Source organism: Triticum urartu, chromosome 3A (assembly GCF_056163025.1).
Source record: "Triticum urartu cultivar PI428250 chromosome 3A, HENAU_Tu73, whole genome shotgun sequence".
In the NCBI taxonomy this organism is placed as follows: domain Eukaryota; kingdom Viridiplantae; phylum Streptophyta; class Magnoliopsida; order Poales; family Poaceae; genus Triticum; species Triticum urartu.
In genome coordinates, this window is record NC_141875.1 from 743548870 (window position 1) to 743566968 (window position 18099).

At 42.8% G+C, this 18099-nt stretch overlaps 2 protein-coding genes and 1 pseudogene across 2 annotated transcripts; all 3 read left to right on the forward strand.

Moving 5' to 3' along the window:
• Positions 1-2247: 2247 nt before the first annotated feature.
• On the forward strand, positions 2248-4160 carry LOC125549581 (agamous-like MADS-box protein AGL62). The gene is given in 4 exon segments (XM_087516353.1): positions 2248-2256; positions 3254-3536; positions 3539-3816; positions 3945-4160. Coding segments are annotated over 4 exon segments (786 nt in total).
• Positions 4161-12767: 8607 nt separating this feature from the next.
• LOC125547405 (floral homeotic protein AGAMOUS-like) lies at positions 12768-16061 on the forward strand (annotated as a pseudogene).
• On the forward strand, positions 13704-15056 carry LOC147982571 (uncharacterized). The gene is given in 2 exon segments (XM_087545773.1): positions 13704-13718; positions 14004-15056. Coding segments are annotated over 2 exon segments (1068 nt in total).
• Positions 16062-18099: the final 2038 nt, after the last annotated feature.

Here is an 18099-nt window from a genome sequence, read left to right on the forward strand (position 1 = left end):
CATCTGGATGCAATCTTTTGTCAATTTTTTTGTCGTTTCTTTATTATCAATAATTGATGGCTAAATCTGTATTGTCCTGTCTCTGCCTGCTAGCATTTAATGAAGTACATGCATCTTCTCAAATGTACTACACACATTAGCTGGCTACAGGATTTTGAGTCAGCAATGTACAAGTGTTGACTTCTTTTCTCAATGGACACACACGTTCAATACTAGGGATGACTTAACATGGTAACAAGCGGACATACAATTCTCTTCAATAAAACGAAGCTTCATTTTATCCATCATAATACGGACTTGACAAGCCTTGAATATATATTAGAATGGGATATAGTAGACCCAAACACTTTTTTTAAAAGAAGGATAACCTTCGGCCTCTACATCAGTAGACCCAAACACATGCACCAAAGAGAATGCTTAATACATGCCTGTAGATACGCCTCAAACCAGACTGCGGTGCATCCACAACAACATATCCAATTGTTTCGATCATGTGCCATGGATCAAACACACGAGCTTGTGATACGTGCTCGCGACGTCTTGGGTGGGTGAGTGGGTTATTTCTCTTTTCTCTCGTTAGTACCGTCGATGCCAGATATGCTTCCGTGGATCACAGGTTTTCTATACTGGCTTGGCAATATATAATCGGTCATTGTGTCAAAAGGTATAAGTCGTGCAGAACCAGACAAGGGCACCATTGTGTCAAATAGGCTACATCTTGTTTAAGTGCATGGGAATATTGCAGAAGAATTCTGATGAATATACAAGGATGAATATATTTGTTGAAAGAAAGAGATAAACATATCATGGCATTATGAAAAATAATGAACAAATTTTTTATTTATGATCGAGGATTTGATCCAAAATGTGAGCCCGGAAACTTCCTCACTGATAATTTCACTCCCATAAAAGAACGCGTTAGAGGCGACAACATGCATATGAGGTGAATGGACAAGCTAGGTTGTGACTGACCAATAGAGAATGTTGTAGCAACGATGTTTTCAGCCATAAAAAGGCAATGAAAAATAGCTACAGTCTATGATCTTTTTGGGAGTGAAAAATAATGTCTCTAAAAATTTCAATAACAGAAAGCTAGAATTGCATCAGATCAAGTGATACTCTGACAAAGACAATCATAGTAATTAAGATGAGGATATGACGATAATACAATATTAATCAAATAGACAGTTGTAATACAACCTGGGCTAAGAGGTCATTTGATTCATCAATGAGTTAACAATAATTATAAGCAATTTCTTAAAAAATGATTGATCTGAAGATAGGGAAACATATGGATGAGGGCAAATCGAAGAGGAAAAGTGGGTAAAACATATGAAAACCAATGGATTCCACATCGATCCAAAACACCAATTTTATCTAGAGGTTTTTAATGATCCCTTCTCAAACATTTAAAAGTAGGGTTAGAGGAGAGAAGTCCTATCATAGAATTTCTTGGAGTTGTTCAAAACAAAGGTCTAGTCATATTAGACCTGTGGGAATTTCCAATGGAATGCAACATGCTATAGTACTTTTAGAGGAAAACACACACGATGTATAATCTCCTACTTTATTTACTTATTTCTTGCATTAACATGACCTTAGTAAGTTTCACCATGTTTCTACAAAATGTCAGTTTTATTTGCCAGACTATTGATGATAGTTAACTTCCAGACCAATATCACGAGGACTACATAATATTAAATATAGCAATATGTGTTACATCTAGCCGCGCAAACGAGCGGCTCACCCTGCTAGTAGGTACTGATATCGTTAACACATTTTTAGGAAAATGTAATTAACACTTTTTTAGCATAAACGTAATTAACACTTTTTAGCATAAATGTAATTAACACTTGGCAAATGAAGCTTCATGAGCTATTACTTGGAGGGTCGTAAAGAATTAACTGTGATGGGCCAAGAGTGTTCTAATTATAGAGGCTAGGGCCCAGAGAGATAATCTCTTAATGAACTGTGGATGCATGCTCCGCTTTCAAACACAAAACCATCCCATGCATGCATGGACACTAATTTCGTGAATTTATTGTCAATCGGTAACATATGCATCTTCTAAGTCATGCCATCAATCTTATGTTATATATTACAATGCATCTACCTAGATCTGGATGAAACCTTTCCTCAATCATTAGGTTGTCTCCTTATCATAGTAATAATTAATCAATGGCTTCTCATCGTTGGAATTTAGTTGATATGTAGAAAATGCCTCCGCCAGCGGGGTTGGCCACTGCGATGGATATGGTACAGATTTACATTCCTCGGCCGCCAGGGTTCAACACTTGGTGTCTCTACAACCGCCTCCACCGGAATTTCCCGCCGGGATGGAGATGCTGTAGCAGGCGCTTGAGCCGAACGCCGGCTTCTTGTAAGATCCACACCCAGTCTAAGTCATGTTGAACATTCTGTAAATACAAGGTGAACATAATTCATAATGTTGTTGATTGTTTTTTCAAAAATTTCTTGAACAATTTAAAAAATGTGGGAGTCTTTTTTAATAAGTGTTATGAACATTAATTAAAATTACACAAAGATTTTCTTCATATGTTACAAACATTTTTACAAAATTGTGCGGGAAAACATTTTATATGTTGTGAACATTTTTCCTATAAACCTCTCTACACTACCCACTGTTCTGGGGTGTTCGAGGCACGCATGCAATCTGGCTCACACGATCTGCCTTGCTGGCCTGATTTTATAGCGCTTACAAAAATAAAGAACCCGAGGCAGCTCTTGGAGAAGCAGACGTGATGGGCATCCTCCTGCTCGGTCCGGCAGATGACGGTCTTCTTCCTCCCTCGCTCACAGCAAGGGAGGAAGAGTGTGTGTAACTACGTCTCGGTGTCGGTGGGTTTATATAGCAAGCGGCCGGTGAGAATCGCTTCACTGAACTACGTACATTAAAAGTCATGATAGGCCATGAGATTCAATTCGGTATTCGCTGAGCTGTGTACATTAAAACTCACGGGTCAAATGATGACAACATGCTCCAACTAAAAATTGCTATATCTTAACAACTAGAAAACATAAACTTAAGCATGAAAAAATTGCAAGATATGACCAACTAAAAATCATGAACCCGGGCATTAAAGAAAGCAAGACCCAAACAGCTAAAAATCATGAACTTGTGCATGAAAAACATGCATCTGAACAACTAAAAAGTCACGAAATTAAGCATGAAAAAATTGCAAGATCTGAACAATTGCAGCACCTTAGCCACAAAGCGAGCAAGTAATGGCAGCGCCCAACCGGTGGGGGGCGGGGGGGGGGGGGGGGCAGCGGCTGGAAGAAGACCGTCATCCGCCGGATCGAGCAGGACGATGCCCCGCACGTCTGCTTCTCCAAGGGCCGCGTGGGGTTTTTCAGCAAGGCGAGCGATCTAGCGGTCCTGACCGGCACCCAGGTGGCCGCTCTCACCTTCTCGCCCGACGACAATGCCTTCTTCTTCGGCCACCCCTCCTCCGACACCGTCGTGGAACCCTTCCTGGTGGGGGAGGGTGTGGGGGCTGGCGCGAGGGAGGAGGTGCTGCCATCGAAGATTAGAAGATGGAGAAGCTGCACGAGGAGTTCCACGAGCTGCGCACGGACCTTGTCAAGGTGAAGAAGCGGACAGAGCGCGAGGAAGTCACAGCGAAGCAGCGTGACGCGGGGGAGCCGATAGCGGCTTGGGTTGACCCGAACGTGCGCGACATGGGGAACGAGGACTTGGTGGCCTTCTTGGCCTCGCTGATGCACGTGAATGACGTCGTCTCCGAACGCCCCAACCAGGTTCTCTTTCGCGTCGACGTGAGCCACACGGAGGAGGTGGCCCCGCCGCTCCCGATGCAGCTCTTCGGTGGCAGTACTTTGGAGCTCGGTAGAAGCAGGAGCATCAGATGCTGATGGCGACGCTGCCTCCGCATGAGGTGTTCGCCTCCGAGATTAATATGTAGCGGCAGATGTTGATGGGGCTGCCTCCCACACAGGCGTTCACCGTCGGGATGGATAGGCAGGAGATGCCTCCACCGTCGGTGTTCGCCGCGGGTATGGAAATGGAGGAGATGCAGATACCTCAGCCGCTAGGATTCGCTGATGAGATGGGGATGCCTCCGCCACCAGAGATCACTGCTGGGCTGGAGATGAATGTCGGCTTCCCATTCCCGTACTGAGAAGATGAGCTATGTCGATCCGTTCAAGTGAAAGCATTAAACAATGGGCGATAGTTCGTCGATCTGTTGTCATCTAGTTACATCTGGATGCAATCTTTCGTCAAATTTTATGTCGTTTATCAATAATTAATGGCTAAATCTGTATTGTCCTGTCGCTGGCTACTGGCATTTAATGAAATACAGACATCTTCTCAAATGTACTACAAACATTCGCTGGCTACAGGATTTTGAGCCAGCAATGTACTAGTGTTGACTTCTTTTCTCAGTGGACACAGACGTTCAATACTAGGGATTACTTAACATGGTAACAAGCGGACATACAATTCTCTTCAATAAAATGAAGCTTCATTGTATCCATCGTAATACGGACTTGACAAAGCTCGAATATATATTAGAATGAGATATAGTAGACCCAAGCACATGCACCAAAGAGAATGCTTAATACATGCTTGTAGATACCCCTCAAATCAGACTGCGGTGCATCCACAACAACATATCCAATTGTTTCGATGATGTGCCATGGATCAAACACATGAGCTTGTGATTCGTTCTCGCGGCGTCTTGGCTAGGTGGGTGGGTTATTTCTCTTTTCTCTCGTCATACCGCTGATGCCAGATATGCTTCCGTGGATCACTGGTTTTCTATACTAGCTTCGCAATATATAATCGGTCATTGTGTTAAAAGGTACAAGTCGTGCAGAACCAGACAAGGGCACCATTGTGTCAAACAGGCTACATCATGTTTAAGTGCGAGGGAATATTGCAGAAGAATTCTGATGAGTATACAAGGATGAATATATTTGTTGAAAGAAAGAGATAAACATATCATGGCATTATGAAAAATAATGAATAAAAATGTTATTTATGATCGACGATTTGATCCAAAATGAAGAAATTGTACACCCACTATCTAACTAATGTGAGCCCGGAAACTTCCTCATTGATAATTTCACTACCATAAAAGAGCGCGTTAGAGGCGGCGACATGCATATGAGGTGAAAGGACAAGCTAGGTTGTGACTGACCAGTAGAGAATGTTGTAGCAAAAATGTTTTCAGCAATAAGGCAATGAAAATAGCTACAATCTATGATCTTTTTGGGAGTAAAAAATAATGTCTCAAAAAAATTCAATAACAGAATGCTGGAATTGCATCAAATCGAGTGATACTCTGACAAAGACAATCATAGTAATTAAGATGAGGATATCACGATAATACAATATAAATCAAATAGACAGCTGTAATACAACCTGGGCTAAGAGGTCATTTGATTCACCAATGAGTTAACAATAATTATAAGAAACTTCTTAAAAAATGATTGATCTGAAGATAGAGAAACATATGGGTGAGGGCAAACCGAAGAGGAAAAGTGGGTAAAACATATGAAAACCAATGGATTCCACATCGATCCAAAACACCAATTTTATCCAGTGGATTTTTAATGATCCCTTCTTGAACATTGAAAAGTAGGGTTAGAGGAGAGAAGTCCTATGATAGAATATCTTGGTGTTGTTCAAAACAAAGGTATAGTCATATTAGGCCTGTGGAAATTTCCACTGGAATGCAACATGCTATAGTACTTCTAGAGGAAAACAAACATGATTTATAATCTCCTACTTTATTCACTTATTTCTTGCATTAACATGACCTTAGTAAGTTTCACCATGTTTCTACAAAATGTCTATTTAATTTGCTAGACTATTGATGATAGTTAACTTCCAGACCAAAATCACGAGGACTACATAATATTAAATATAGCAATATGTGTTACATCTAGCCGCGCAAGTGAGCGGGTCACCCTGCTACTTGGTACTAATATCGTTAACACATTTTTAGAAAAATGTAATTAATTCTTTTTAGCATAAATGCAATTAACACTTGGCAAATGAAGCTTCATGAGCTATTACTTGGAGGGTCGTAAAGAATTAATTGTGATGGGCCAAGAGTATTCTAATTATAAAGGCTAGGGCCCAAAGAGATAAGCTGTTAATGAACTCTGGATGCATGCTCCGCTTTCAAACACAAAACCATCCAGTGCATGCATGGACAATAATTTCATGAATTTATTGTCAATCGTTAACATATGCATCTTCTAAGTCATCCCATCAATCTTATGTTATACTAGATCATATAGGCGCGCGTTGCCGCGCCCGTCCATTTAAAGAGTTTCAATAGAATTGTTTGAGAAATGTTGAGTTGAACATATCATAAAATTCATATGGTTCAAAATATCATATACCAGAACCTCCAAAAGGGAGAAATAAACTATCCTGCACAATGTAATATACAAAAAATAAATCAATCCTAATGTTTATGTTCCCTAAAGAGAATCTCATTTCTATATACGGGCTATATTTCTGTACAATGCACACATGCAATAATATTAGGGATGGGCAAGAGAGGCTCAAATTACCAACAATCTAGGGAGTCGGCTATAATGGGATCGCCTCCTTTTGAATCAGTAAAATGATGCACGCATACCTTGCTGGAGCTTGCCAACATCATGGTATGCCCACATGACACTAATCTTTTTCACTGTGCAAAAATGAACAATAGTGAAATGCCAATACCAGCACATGGTGAATACTAAGGTGAACTAATTGGTTGATGTCTTAAGGATAAAAACCACCTATGCCCTATGTCGCTACAATGCTACCTCTAATCATCCCTGTGGCAGCTACAAAAGGTCCCAATCAAATTGTATAAGGAAAGATAAGATAAACATCATAGAAGTAGAAAGAAAATGAAGTACATACATTCAAAACACAGGTTACCAAGCCTATCAGTGAATATACGCACCATATCTTCCTTTCTTGGCAAGGAAATAGAAAACAAACACTTGAAACAAAGGAAATAGAAAATATTCATTATGAGTAAAAACAGGTAGGGTTCATACTTCATACCTCACGATATATAGGGCAATACATGACATTGATTTTCTCAAAATTGCGCTAGGAGATTTGTGTTATTTCTTCCATGTTAAGTCACATAGCTGCAAATAAAGTACTCCCCCGTTCTAAATTAGTGGTCGCACAAACGGATGTATCTACCATTAAAATATGTCTAGATACAACTAATATGGATTGGAGGGAGTAACATAATTACCCTCCTTGCTAACAATTTTGTCAGTTTGTGAATGTCAAACTATTGGTTGAATAAAGAATAGCTGAAAATCTGGAATGAATAATTTACCATTGAGAATTGTATTAATCAATAGCATATACATGATATTTTACGACTATGTCTTAGAAGTTAGAATAAATACCACAGAAAATAAAAATACAACAGCAGATCTTAGTTTCTGTAGGTTGCTTAAAAGTTAAAATATGAGATGCAGAGCTGTAACTCTTTTTCCAAACATAACTTTTGAAATAAAAATTACCATACAAATAATGAATTGCTCACTTCTTGAGACAAATATATCTTCCCGCCACTAGGATACCAAGATACAAATGTATATTCTCTCCATCGACTTGTGTGCTGGTCTCACATTTTCAACCAATAGTGTATGTGTAACTCCAGAATCATGAGTACAAGATGACGTCTAAGCAGCAGATCAGAAGTATTGGATGGTCACTTATCCATGCATTTTGATTACTCTAGGTACCTAAACCTTAATTAATCAAGCACAGTTGATAGCCTAAACAAAAAGATAGGGAAGATCATCTCATTATTTCTTGCAAAAAAAAATGAATCAAGGTGAAGCAGATGCAGTAAATGTAGTCATGTAGATCTAGGGCAGTTGGAATATGATATAAGTGCTCACCTAGATCTCAACAGAGAACGGAGAAGAGCAGCACAGTCACTAACATCCCTCATCGCCTGTATCATCTTGCCATCACAGCAAAACTGTCATGCATGGGAAGGTGAGAAAACATCCCGCCGTTGCCCATTTGTGTCGCTGTCTTTGGCGAGAGGGCGCCGACGGCGCCAGCGGCCACCGCAGTTGCCATGGACAAACGCTGCAAGACACGAAATTAAAACCAGTAACGAAGGGCTACAGATGAAGAGTAGGGGGGTGCATGGGGGTGCGTAACTGGCGTGGAGGCGTTCACGCAGAAGAACACGGCTGAACGGCGACGCATCGAGGAGGAAAGAGCGACGATGCATCGAGGAGGGAAACTGCTAGCTCGGTTGGGGAGGATAGCGATGGAGGAGCACAACCTGGGCTGTTAGCGTTAGCATCCAAATGAAAGGACGTGGGCCTTCGAAAGGCCCGGTTACGGAGAGGAAAACCAACTCGGTATGTGGAGCAGCAGCCCGTGAGATGTTGCGTGCGGCGCGCGAGCGACCTAGGATGATCAGACCTGATCTGAATCGTAGATTTGATGATCTGACGGTTCAAACTGTCAAATTGATGTGGAGGCTCCTAGCTAGCTACGTTATACTGTTTCTCAATATTACAATGCATCTACCTAGATCTGGATGAAACCTTTCCTCAATCATTATTTTGTCTCCTTATCATAGTAATAATTAATCAATGGCTTCTAGTCGTTGGAATTTAGTTGATATGTAGAAAATGCCTCCGCCAGCGGGGTTGGCCACTGCGATGGATATGGTACAGATGGACATTTCTCAGCCGTTAGGGTTCAACACTGGGACGGAGATGTAGATACGGCACTTGTTTATGTCTCTACCATCGCCTCCACCGGAATTTCCCGCCGGGATGGAGATGTTGTCGCAGGCGCTTGAGCCGAACGCCGCCTTCTTTTATTGACAAAAAGATAAGATCCACACCCAGCCTGAGTCATGCTGAACATTCTGTAAATTCAAGGTGAACATAACTCATAAAGTTGTTGATTTTTTTTTTCAAAAATGTCTTGAACAATTTAAAAAACTAGTCGTCAACCCGTTCAACTGCACGGGCTAGCACAAAATAATTTAGAATGCAAGACTATGACAACATATGAAAGTAGTCCTTTGTGACGTACATGGGAAAAGAAACAACATTACTGCTGGAATTTCATGAATTACTAATTCACTATGAAAAACATTCAATCTTTAGCAATAAAAAAATGCAGAATAACCGAGAACATGCTATGGGAACACAAATGAGGAGAATAACATTAAATCAGCTACATATAGAGATATTATTTTGCATTGTATTGTTAGGAAGAAACCAAATATAATTGTAACATGATTAATCTCATGAACAAACCTACTTTGTTCTAACCATGGTTTAAGCATATTGAGTAACGTATAAGCAACTCGCAGACCAGGAAACTCATCTCTAAAAATAAAGAGTATCGTGAGAGTACTGCTATGATTGATTGTTAGTTTTGAGGATAAGAAATTAGTTCAAAAGTATATATGAAATCTACTTTTTTTCTGATACTCGATATGGTTAAAGGTGTTATTAGAGGAATATTATATACAGATTATTCTATTGATAACCAAATATTAAAAAAAACTAATCGGAACTTGAAATAATTATTTTCTAAGTCTCATATTGAAAGAAATTTGTGTCAAGTGTGAGACGCTTAAGTACAATATCATGATAAATATTTGGGCTTGATGCCACTTGTCAACAATAAATGTTTGATGCTTGTCCAAATTGCATAGGAGACGCATATTAGACAAAAAGGACCAAACATTCAGCTACTGAATTCTAAAAAGCCATCTGTTTCTCAATGTATGCAATTAGAATTGGAATTCGGGCTTTGACCTTATTTCTTTAATCTTTTTTCAAGTATAAATGACAAATCTTGATATGGTCAGAAATAGACCAAAAATATTAAATCAATCTATTACTTAATCTCTAAGAGAAAAATACTAAATGAATTACATATTGGGAATAACTAAGTCAGTACATGGCATATTCTGATGCTAAGCCCCCCACGCGTCATGCCGAAACCATCTAGTTCATTTCTCGAACATATTTAATTGTTGTCTGTTTCACCTATAAATTGCTAACGGCTTTAGAGGAAGGTCAATTTACACTATATTGTAAAAAAAATAGGACATAGGAGAACTGGACATTACCTGGCCGGGAAGTAGCTGGGAAGAAAGGTGTGTGTGGACACGGCCTGCCTATATTTCAACTCCTCCATCTGTGGTTTATTAATCAAATTATCCAGATTCAGATAATAATCTGCATGAATAATTCAAATCAAAGTGTCGATATATCTCCATATATACTTTGAAGGACAGAATACCGTACCTTGATATATGGGATATACCATTAGGACACTGGCTCAATCGTGTGTGACGCTGTGAAGTAGCTTGCTAAACAGTATCCCAATCGAAATTATTCATGACTATTGTTCGTTTTTTATCTTAGTAAATAGTCCCTCCTGCAAGGAACATTTATACACTGGTCTAAAAATTGATTATTTCTTCTCAAAGAGAATCAAAATGTTTGCTAAAAAAATATTAAAGTGATCATTAGTTCCTTTGAGAAAATAAACAAACGTATTGCTGAACCGCAGCAAAATGTATGATCCAGTCCCAGCCGTCAAAGGAGTTAAGCCTGAAGCAACATGTTAGTTTCATAGTGAATATATATTAGTTAATATCCAATGTTCGTAGCACGTAACAGCATAAGTATCTGTCATTCAGTTAGCTCTCATCTGCCCGTTGTCCCTACTTCCAGCATGCCCGACATGTTTTCAATTTCCGTTGAGCTCACTCCTGCTTCCCCCCTTAGATCTTCATGTGTTTCTGTAATGGCTGTTCTCTTGTGTCATTGGACACAGCCGATTAGATGCCATGAAGGCATGGGAGACATCCGGCAAATGTTGGTATGGCAGAAGAAGCACGGGTCGTTGTTCAGACTTTTGAACAACAATCCTAGTTCTATACAGCAGCTCCATGTTGTCCGAACGACCACCTGGGAATCATCTACCAGCACAAAACAAACAAATTCACCATGGAAACATATCTCGCTGAGAAGGAAAAGAAATATGACCAGTTTATCTACTGATATGATCTAGCGACCTTGAAATAAGCGGATTGGCTTTGCGCAAATTGTACTTGTAAAAATGGAAGAGATATGTGGTGTTATGTTAGAGCTAGAGAAAAATCAAGCAGGATAATCAAGGAATTTACGGATATGGTGCTTGCCTGTGGAGATGGACAACCCAGAACGAACATGACTTTGGACAGGTAAATCTCTATGCCGCCAGTCCCTAGTAGGTTCTCGAACGTTCAATACACCATATTTTTCTTCCGAAAAGGGATTCAACACACCACATACGACAGGACGACCACATACTTAAGGACAACATCGCTACTCCTTACCCTACCTTGCATGAACCATCACCATCGTTAGATTGCAGCCAGGTGAGAACATGGAATTCAAAGAGATTAGATAGATGACGGATCTGATAGTTGGCTTGATATCAGAAGCGCTGGTGGATTTTGGAAGCTGAGGGCGGATGAGTAGAAGTAGGCGGCACGGCAGCAGACACGGCGGGTCGACCATGACCATCGAGCTGTAGCTCGGATTGTGCAGGGATAATTTCCTGGACGGCGCAGCAAGCCATATGCATCGGAAGGGGTGATAGACGGCTTCGGTGTTGGCTTGTACGCAGATATTGCAGTCCCGACATTGGAAGATCGGTGTTGGCTTGTACGCAGATTGTAGTACCGACATTGGAAGATCGAAGAGGATTGGAAGGAGAAGGCTTAGGAAGATACTTTCGTGAGTATTTTTTGAGGAAGGACCGCTCCTTTTCCATCGGGAGGAGAGAGAAAGAATAAGGATGAGGGATCGTTGGAATAGTAGATGGGTTGAGATGGCAGTTACGGTTCAATCTCGTTTTTTAATAACTGGATCCAATCTTTTTTGTCACAACGTACGTACGTGAGCCTTTTAAGAAAAGTCCTCCAACTAAACAACTCTTATTTTCTTTAAAAATATATTAAATATGTATATATTGACTGATCTGAACCGTAATAACTCGGTCCCACCGAGATTAATGGTTCGTAATTATTGATTAACGTTGGAATTTCTAGGAAGTCAAGAATTAGTATTAAAAATTATAAAAATATTAAATATGTATATATCGACTAATCTGAACCGTAATAACTCGGTTCCACCAAGATTAACGGTTCCTATTTACTGATTAACGTTGCAATTTCTAGGAAGTCAAGAATTTGTATACTTAGGTATAGGTATTAGGTATTAGGTATTAGGTATTAGGTATTAGGTATTAGGTATTAGGTATTAGGTATTAGGTACTTAGGTATAGGTATTAGGTACTTAGGTACTAGGTATTAGGTATAGGTATTAGGTATTAGGTATAGGTATAGGTATAGGTATAGGTATACATAGATAGATAGATAGATAGATAGATAGATAGATAGATAGACAGATGTGGGAGCATTTTTAAGTGTAATGGACATTAATTAAAATTGCACAAAGATTTTCTTCATATGTTACAAACATTTTTATAAAATTGTGTGGGGAAATATTTTCTATGTTGTGAACATTTCTCCTATAAACCTCCCTACACTACCCACTGTTCTGGGGTGTTCGGGGCATGCATGCAATCTGGCTCACATGATCTGCCTTGCTGGCCTAATTTTACGATGCTTTCAAAAATAAAGAACCCGAGGCAGCTGTTGGAGAAGCAGACGTGACGGGCATCCTCCTGCTCGGTCCGGCAGATGACGGTCTTCTTCCTCGCTCTCTCAGAGCAAGTGAGGAAGACTGTGTGTAACTATGTCTCAGTGTCGGTGGGTTTATATAGCAAGCGGTCGGTGAGGAATCGCTTCACTGAGCTACGTACATTAAAAGTCGTGATAGGCCGTGAGATTGAATTCGGTGTTCGCTGAGCTGTGTACATTAAAACTCACGGGTCAAAGCATGACAATATGTACCAACTAAAAATTGCTAGATCTGAACAACTAAAAATCATAAACTTAAGCATGAAAAAATTGCAAGATATGAACAACTAAAAATCATGAACCCGAGCAGCTAAAAATCATGAACTTGTGCATGAAAAACATGCATTTGAACAACTAAAAAGTCACGAACTTAAGCATGAAAAAATTGCAAGATCTGAACAATTGCAGCACCTTAGCCACATAGCGAGCAAGTAATGGCAGCGCCCAACGAGGGGCGGGGGGTGGCAGCGGCCGGAAGAAGACCGTCATCCGCCGGATCGAGCAGGACGATGCCCCGCACGTGTGCTTCTCCAAGGGCCGCGTGGGGTTCTTCAGCAAGGCGATGGATCTAGCGGTCCTGACCGGCACCCAGGTGGCCGCTCTCACCTTCTCGCCCGGCGGCAATGCCTTCTCCTTCGGCCACCCCTCCGTCGACACCGTCGTGGAACGCTTCCTGGTGGGGGAGGGTGCGGGGGCTGGCGCGAGGGAGGAGGGTGCTGCCAGTGAACATCAGAAGATGGAGAAGCTGCACCAGGAGTTCGACAAGCTGCGCACGAACCTGTTCGAGGTGAAGAAACGAGGAGATCACAGCGAAGGAGCGTGGTGCGGGCGAGCCGAGAGCGTCTTGGGTTGACCCGAACGTGCGCGACATGGGGGACAAGGACTTGGTTGTTAAGAAATAAACCACGAGTGTGTCATTGCGTGCGTCGCGGTGGTATGAGCCCTGGTCGCGTAGTTCATTGGCGTAGTTAGTAGCAGCCGTAGAGTACGCTTTAGAGCGCGTCGTGGGTTGGCCTGGCGAGCAAGACGCGAGCGTCAGAATAGGGGAGGCGGGCTGCATTGTGCGCATGGTTAGCTAGTGGCCTAGATGGCCGGATAGTGCATGCGTGGGTTAGTTGGTTAGTGCGTGAGTGGCACAAAATCTGGGCAGGTTGTTGCTCCGGCTGACTGCGTGCGTGTGTGTGGCCGGATGCTACTTAAGAACTTGTACTCATGTTTGTTTGTTTTTGAGTCCAGAGGAATAAAAGGCCAAGATACAGGCGTTCGTCGCCGTGGCGTTCGTCGCCGGAATATCCTTTGTGTGCTCCACTATCCTTCTTCTTCCTCCGTCCGTGCGAGAGAGAGAGTGAGGGTGCAGCTGGAGGTGTCCTGGACTCCAACAATTGGTATACAGAGCTTCGGTTCGGGCGATCACCGGCGACCATGGCGCTCGTCCCACACGGCGGCGGCGCGGGCGGATCGGCGACGATGGCGATGCCAATGCTGACCGCGAACAACTACACGGTCTGGGCCATCAAGGTGCAGGCGATCCTCGACGTCCGCACCGTATGGGAGGCGGTGGCGTCAGGCGACGCGGCGGTGAACGCCAAGAAGGACAAGATGGCGCGCGCATTGCTCCTCGGGGCGTTGTCGGAGGATGAGCTGCTGCAAGTGTCGACGAAGCTCACCGCCAGGGAGGTATGGGACTCCCAGAAGGTGAGGTTCGTCGGCGTCGATCGGGTCCACGCGGCGAGGCTGGGGACGCTGCATGGCGAATTCGACCGCATGAAGATGGCAGATGGCGAGGAGCTCGACGTGTACGGCGGGAGGCTCGCGACGATGGCGGCGAGGTATGCCAACCTCGGGGAGACGCTGGGCGACGGAACACTTGTCAAGAAGTTGCTGGATACGGTGCTGGATCGCCTCTTCCCCGTCGTTGTCGGCATCGAGCAGTTCCACGATGTGACGACGATGGCGTTTGACGAAGCGCTCGGGCGGCTGCGCGCGTTCGACGAGCGGGTTCGGCGCCGTGGACAAGACGGCGGCGAGCGTGGGGGTGAGCAGCTGCTCATGACGGCGGCATAGTAGGCAGCGCGGGAGTGCTCGGGACGACGACGACGACAAGAGCGTGGCGTCGTGCAACGGCGGGAACCGGCGCGGGGGCTGCTACAAGTGCGGAGAGCGCGGCCATTTCAAGCGGGACTGCCCACAGCTGAGGAAGGCGCCAGCGGCGGAGCAGGCGCTGCTGGTGAACGGCAATGTCGACGACGACGGACTCCCCTAGGCCACGGCTTAGGGGGAGTGTGTTAGGAAAAAACCGTGGCGAGCCTGGGACGCGGTGTGCGTGCGTGCGCGTGGTGAACGTGTCGGACTCGGCCCGTGGCAACCTGGGTTGCATGCGTACGTGACCAGGTGTGTGTGTGGTGTGCGTGTGCATGCTGGTGGAGCTGGGCACCGGTTCGTGGCCATGCCGAGTCTGTAGGATGGCGTGTGTGCGTGCGTTGGCGAAAGTGACGGGGTGAGCGTGGTGATCCGTTGAAGTGCAGCAGCGTCGGTGCGTTTGAGAGCGTCCGGGGCGCAGTGCATGCGGATCGTGGCCAGGTTATTTGGAGTTGGGTGCGGGGTGTGTGTGCACCCGTATAAACTCCCCCTCCCCTTGTACTGCTTTGAGCCAGCTTGTTTATCAGAGAAAAGAGAAGGCCGTACGTGCGGCTGGGCGTTCGAGCGCCTGTAGGAAATTTCTGTTGTGTCTTCGTTCTTGTACCTCCATCCATCCACGACAGAGAGAGCTAGCTAGGCTTCGGCAACAACATTGGTGGCCTTCTTTGTTGTGCTGATGCAGGTGAAGGACATCGTCTCCAAACACGCCAACCAGGTTCACTTGCGCGTCGACGTGAGCCGCATGGAGGAGGTGGCCCCGCCGCTACCATTACAGCTCTTCGGTGGCAGTACTTTGGAGCTAGGTAGCAGCAAGAGCATCAGATGCTGATGACGACGCTGCCTCCGCCTGAGGTGTTCGCCTTCGAGATTAATATGTAGCAGTAGATGTTGATGGAGCTGCCTCCGGCACAGGCGGTCACCGCCGGGATGGATATGCAGGATATGCCTCCACCGTTGGTGTTCGCCGCGGGGATGGAAATGGAGGAGAAGCAGATGGTGATTCCTCAGCCGCCAGGATTCGACGATGAGACAGGGATGCCTCCATCACCAGAGATCCCTGTTGAGCTGGAGGCGAATGTCGGCTTCCCGTTCCCGTACCGAGAAGATGAGCTCTGTCGATCCTTTCAAGTGAAAGCATTAAACAATGGACAATAGTTCATCGATCTGTTGTCATCTAGTTACATCTGGATGCAATCTTTCGTCAAATCTTATGTCATTTCTTTATTATCAATAATTAATGGCTAAATCTGTATTGTCGTGTCCCTGGCTGCTGGCATTTAATGAAATACAGACATCTTCTCAAATGTACTACACACGTTCGCTGGCTACAGGATTTTGAGTCAGCAATGTACTAGTGTTGACTTCTTTTCTCAATGGACACGCACGTTCAATAATAGGGATGACTTAACATGGTAACAAGCGGACATACAAATTCTCTTCAATAAAATGAAGAATCATTTTATCCATCATAATACGGACTTGACAAAGCTCGAATATATATTTGAATGGGATATAGTAGACCCAAACACTTTTTTTTAAAAGAAGGATAACCTTCGGCCTCTACATCAGCAGACCCAAACACATGCACCAAAGAGAATGCTTAATAAATGCCTGTAGATACCCCTCAAATGAGACTGCGGTGCATCCACAACAACATATCCAATTGTTTCAATGATGTGTCATGGATCAAACACACGAGCTTGTGATACGTTCTCGCGGCGTCTTGGGTGGGTAGGTGGGTTATTTCTCTTTTCTCTCGTCAGTACCGCTGATGCCAGATATGCTTCCGCGGATCAATGGTTTTCTATACTGGCTTGCCAATATATAATCGGTCATTCTGTTAAAAGGTATAAGTCGTGCAGAACCAGACAAGGGAACCATTGTGTCAAACCGACTACATCATGTTTAAGGGCAAGGGAATATTGCAGAAGAATTCTGATGAATATACAAGGATGAATATATTTGTTGAAAGAAAGAGATAACCATATCATGGCATTATGAAAAATGATGAACAAAATTCTTATTTATGATCGAGGATTTGATCCAAAATTAAGAAATTGTGCACCCACTATCTAACTAATGTGAGGCTGGAAACTTCCTCACTGATAATATCACTCCCATAAAAGAGCGCGTTAGAGGTGACAACATGCATATGAGGTGAAAGAACAAGCTAGGTTGTGACTGACCAACAAAGAATATTGTAGCAAAAATGTTTTCGGCAATAAAAAGGCAATGAAAATAACTACAATCTATGATCTTTTTGGGAGTGAAAAATAATGTCTCAAGAAATTTCAATAATAGAAAGCTAGAATTGCATCAGATCGAGTGATACTCTGACAAAGACAATCATAGTAATTAAGATGAGGATATGATGATAATACAATATAAATCAATTAGACAGTTGTAATACAACCTGGGCTAATTAAGATGTCACTTGATTCATCAATGAGTTAACAATATTTATAAGCAATTTCTTAAAAAATGATTGATCCGAAGATAGAGAAACATATGGATGAGGGCCAATCGAAGAGGAAAAGTGGGTAAAACATATGAAAACCAATGGATTCCACATCGATCCAAAACACCAATTTTATCTAGTGGTTTTTTTTAATAATCCCTTCTTGAACATTGAAAAGTAGGGTTAGAGGAGAGAAGTCCTATGATAGAATTTCTTGGTGTTGTTCAAAACAAATGTATAGTCATATTAGGCCTGTGGGAATTTCCAATGGAATGCAACATGATATAGTACTTTGAGAGGAAAACAAACATGATGTATAATCTCCTACTTTATTCACTTATTTCTTGCATTTGCATGACCTTAGTAAGTTTCACCATGTTTCAACAAAATGTCCATTTAATTTGCTAGACTATTGATGATAGTTAACTTCCAGACCAAAATCACGAGGGCTACATAATATTATATATAGCAATATGTGTTACATCTAGCCGCGCAACTAAGCAGGTAACCCTGCTACTTGGTACTAATATCGTTTAACACATTTTTAGAAAAATGTAATTAACACTTTTTAGCATAAATGTAATTAACACTTGGCAAATGAAGCTTCATGAGCTATTACTTGGAGGGTCGTAAAGAATTAACTGTGATGGTCCAAGAGTATTGAAATTATAAAGGCTAGGGCCCACAGAGATAAGCTCTTAATGAACTCTCGATGCATGCTCCGCTTTCAAACAC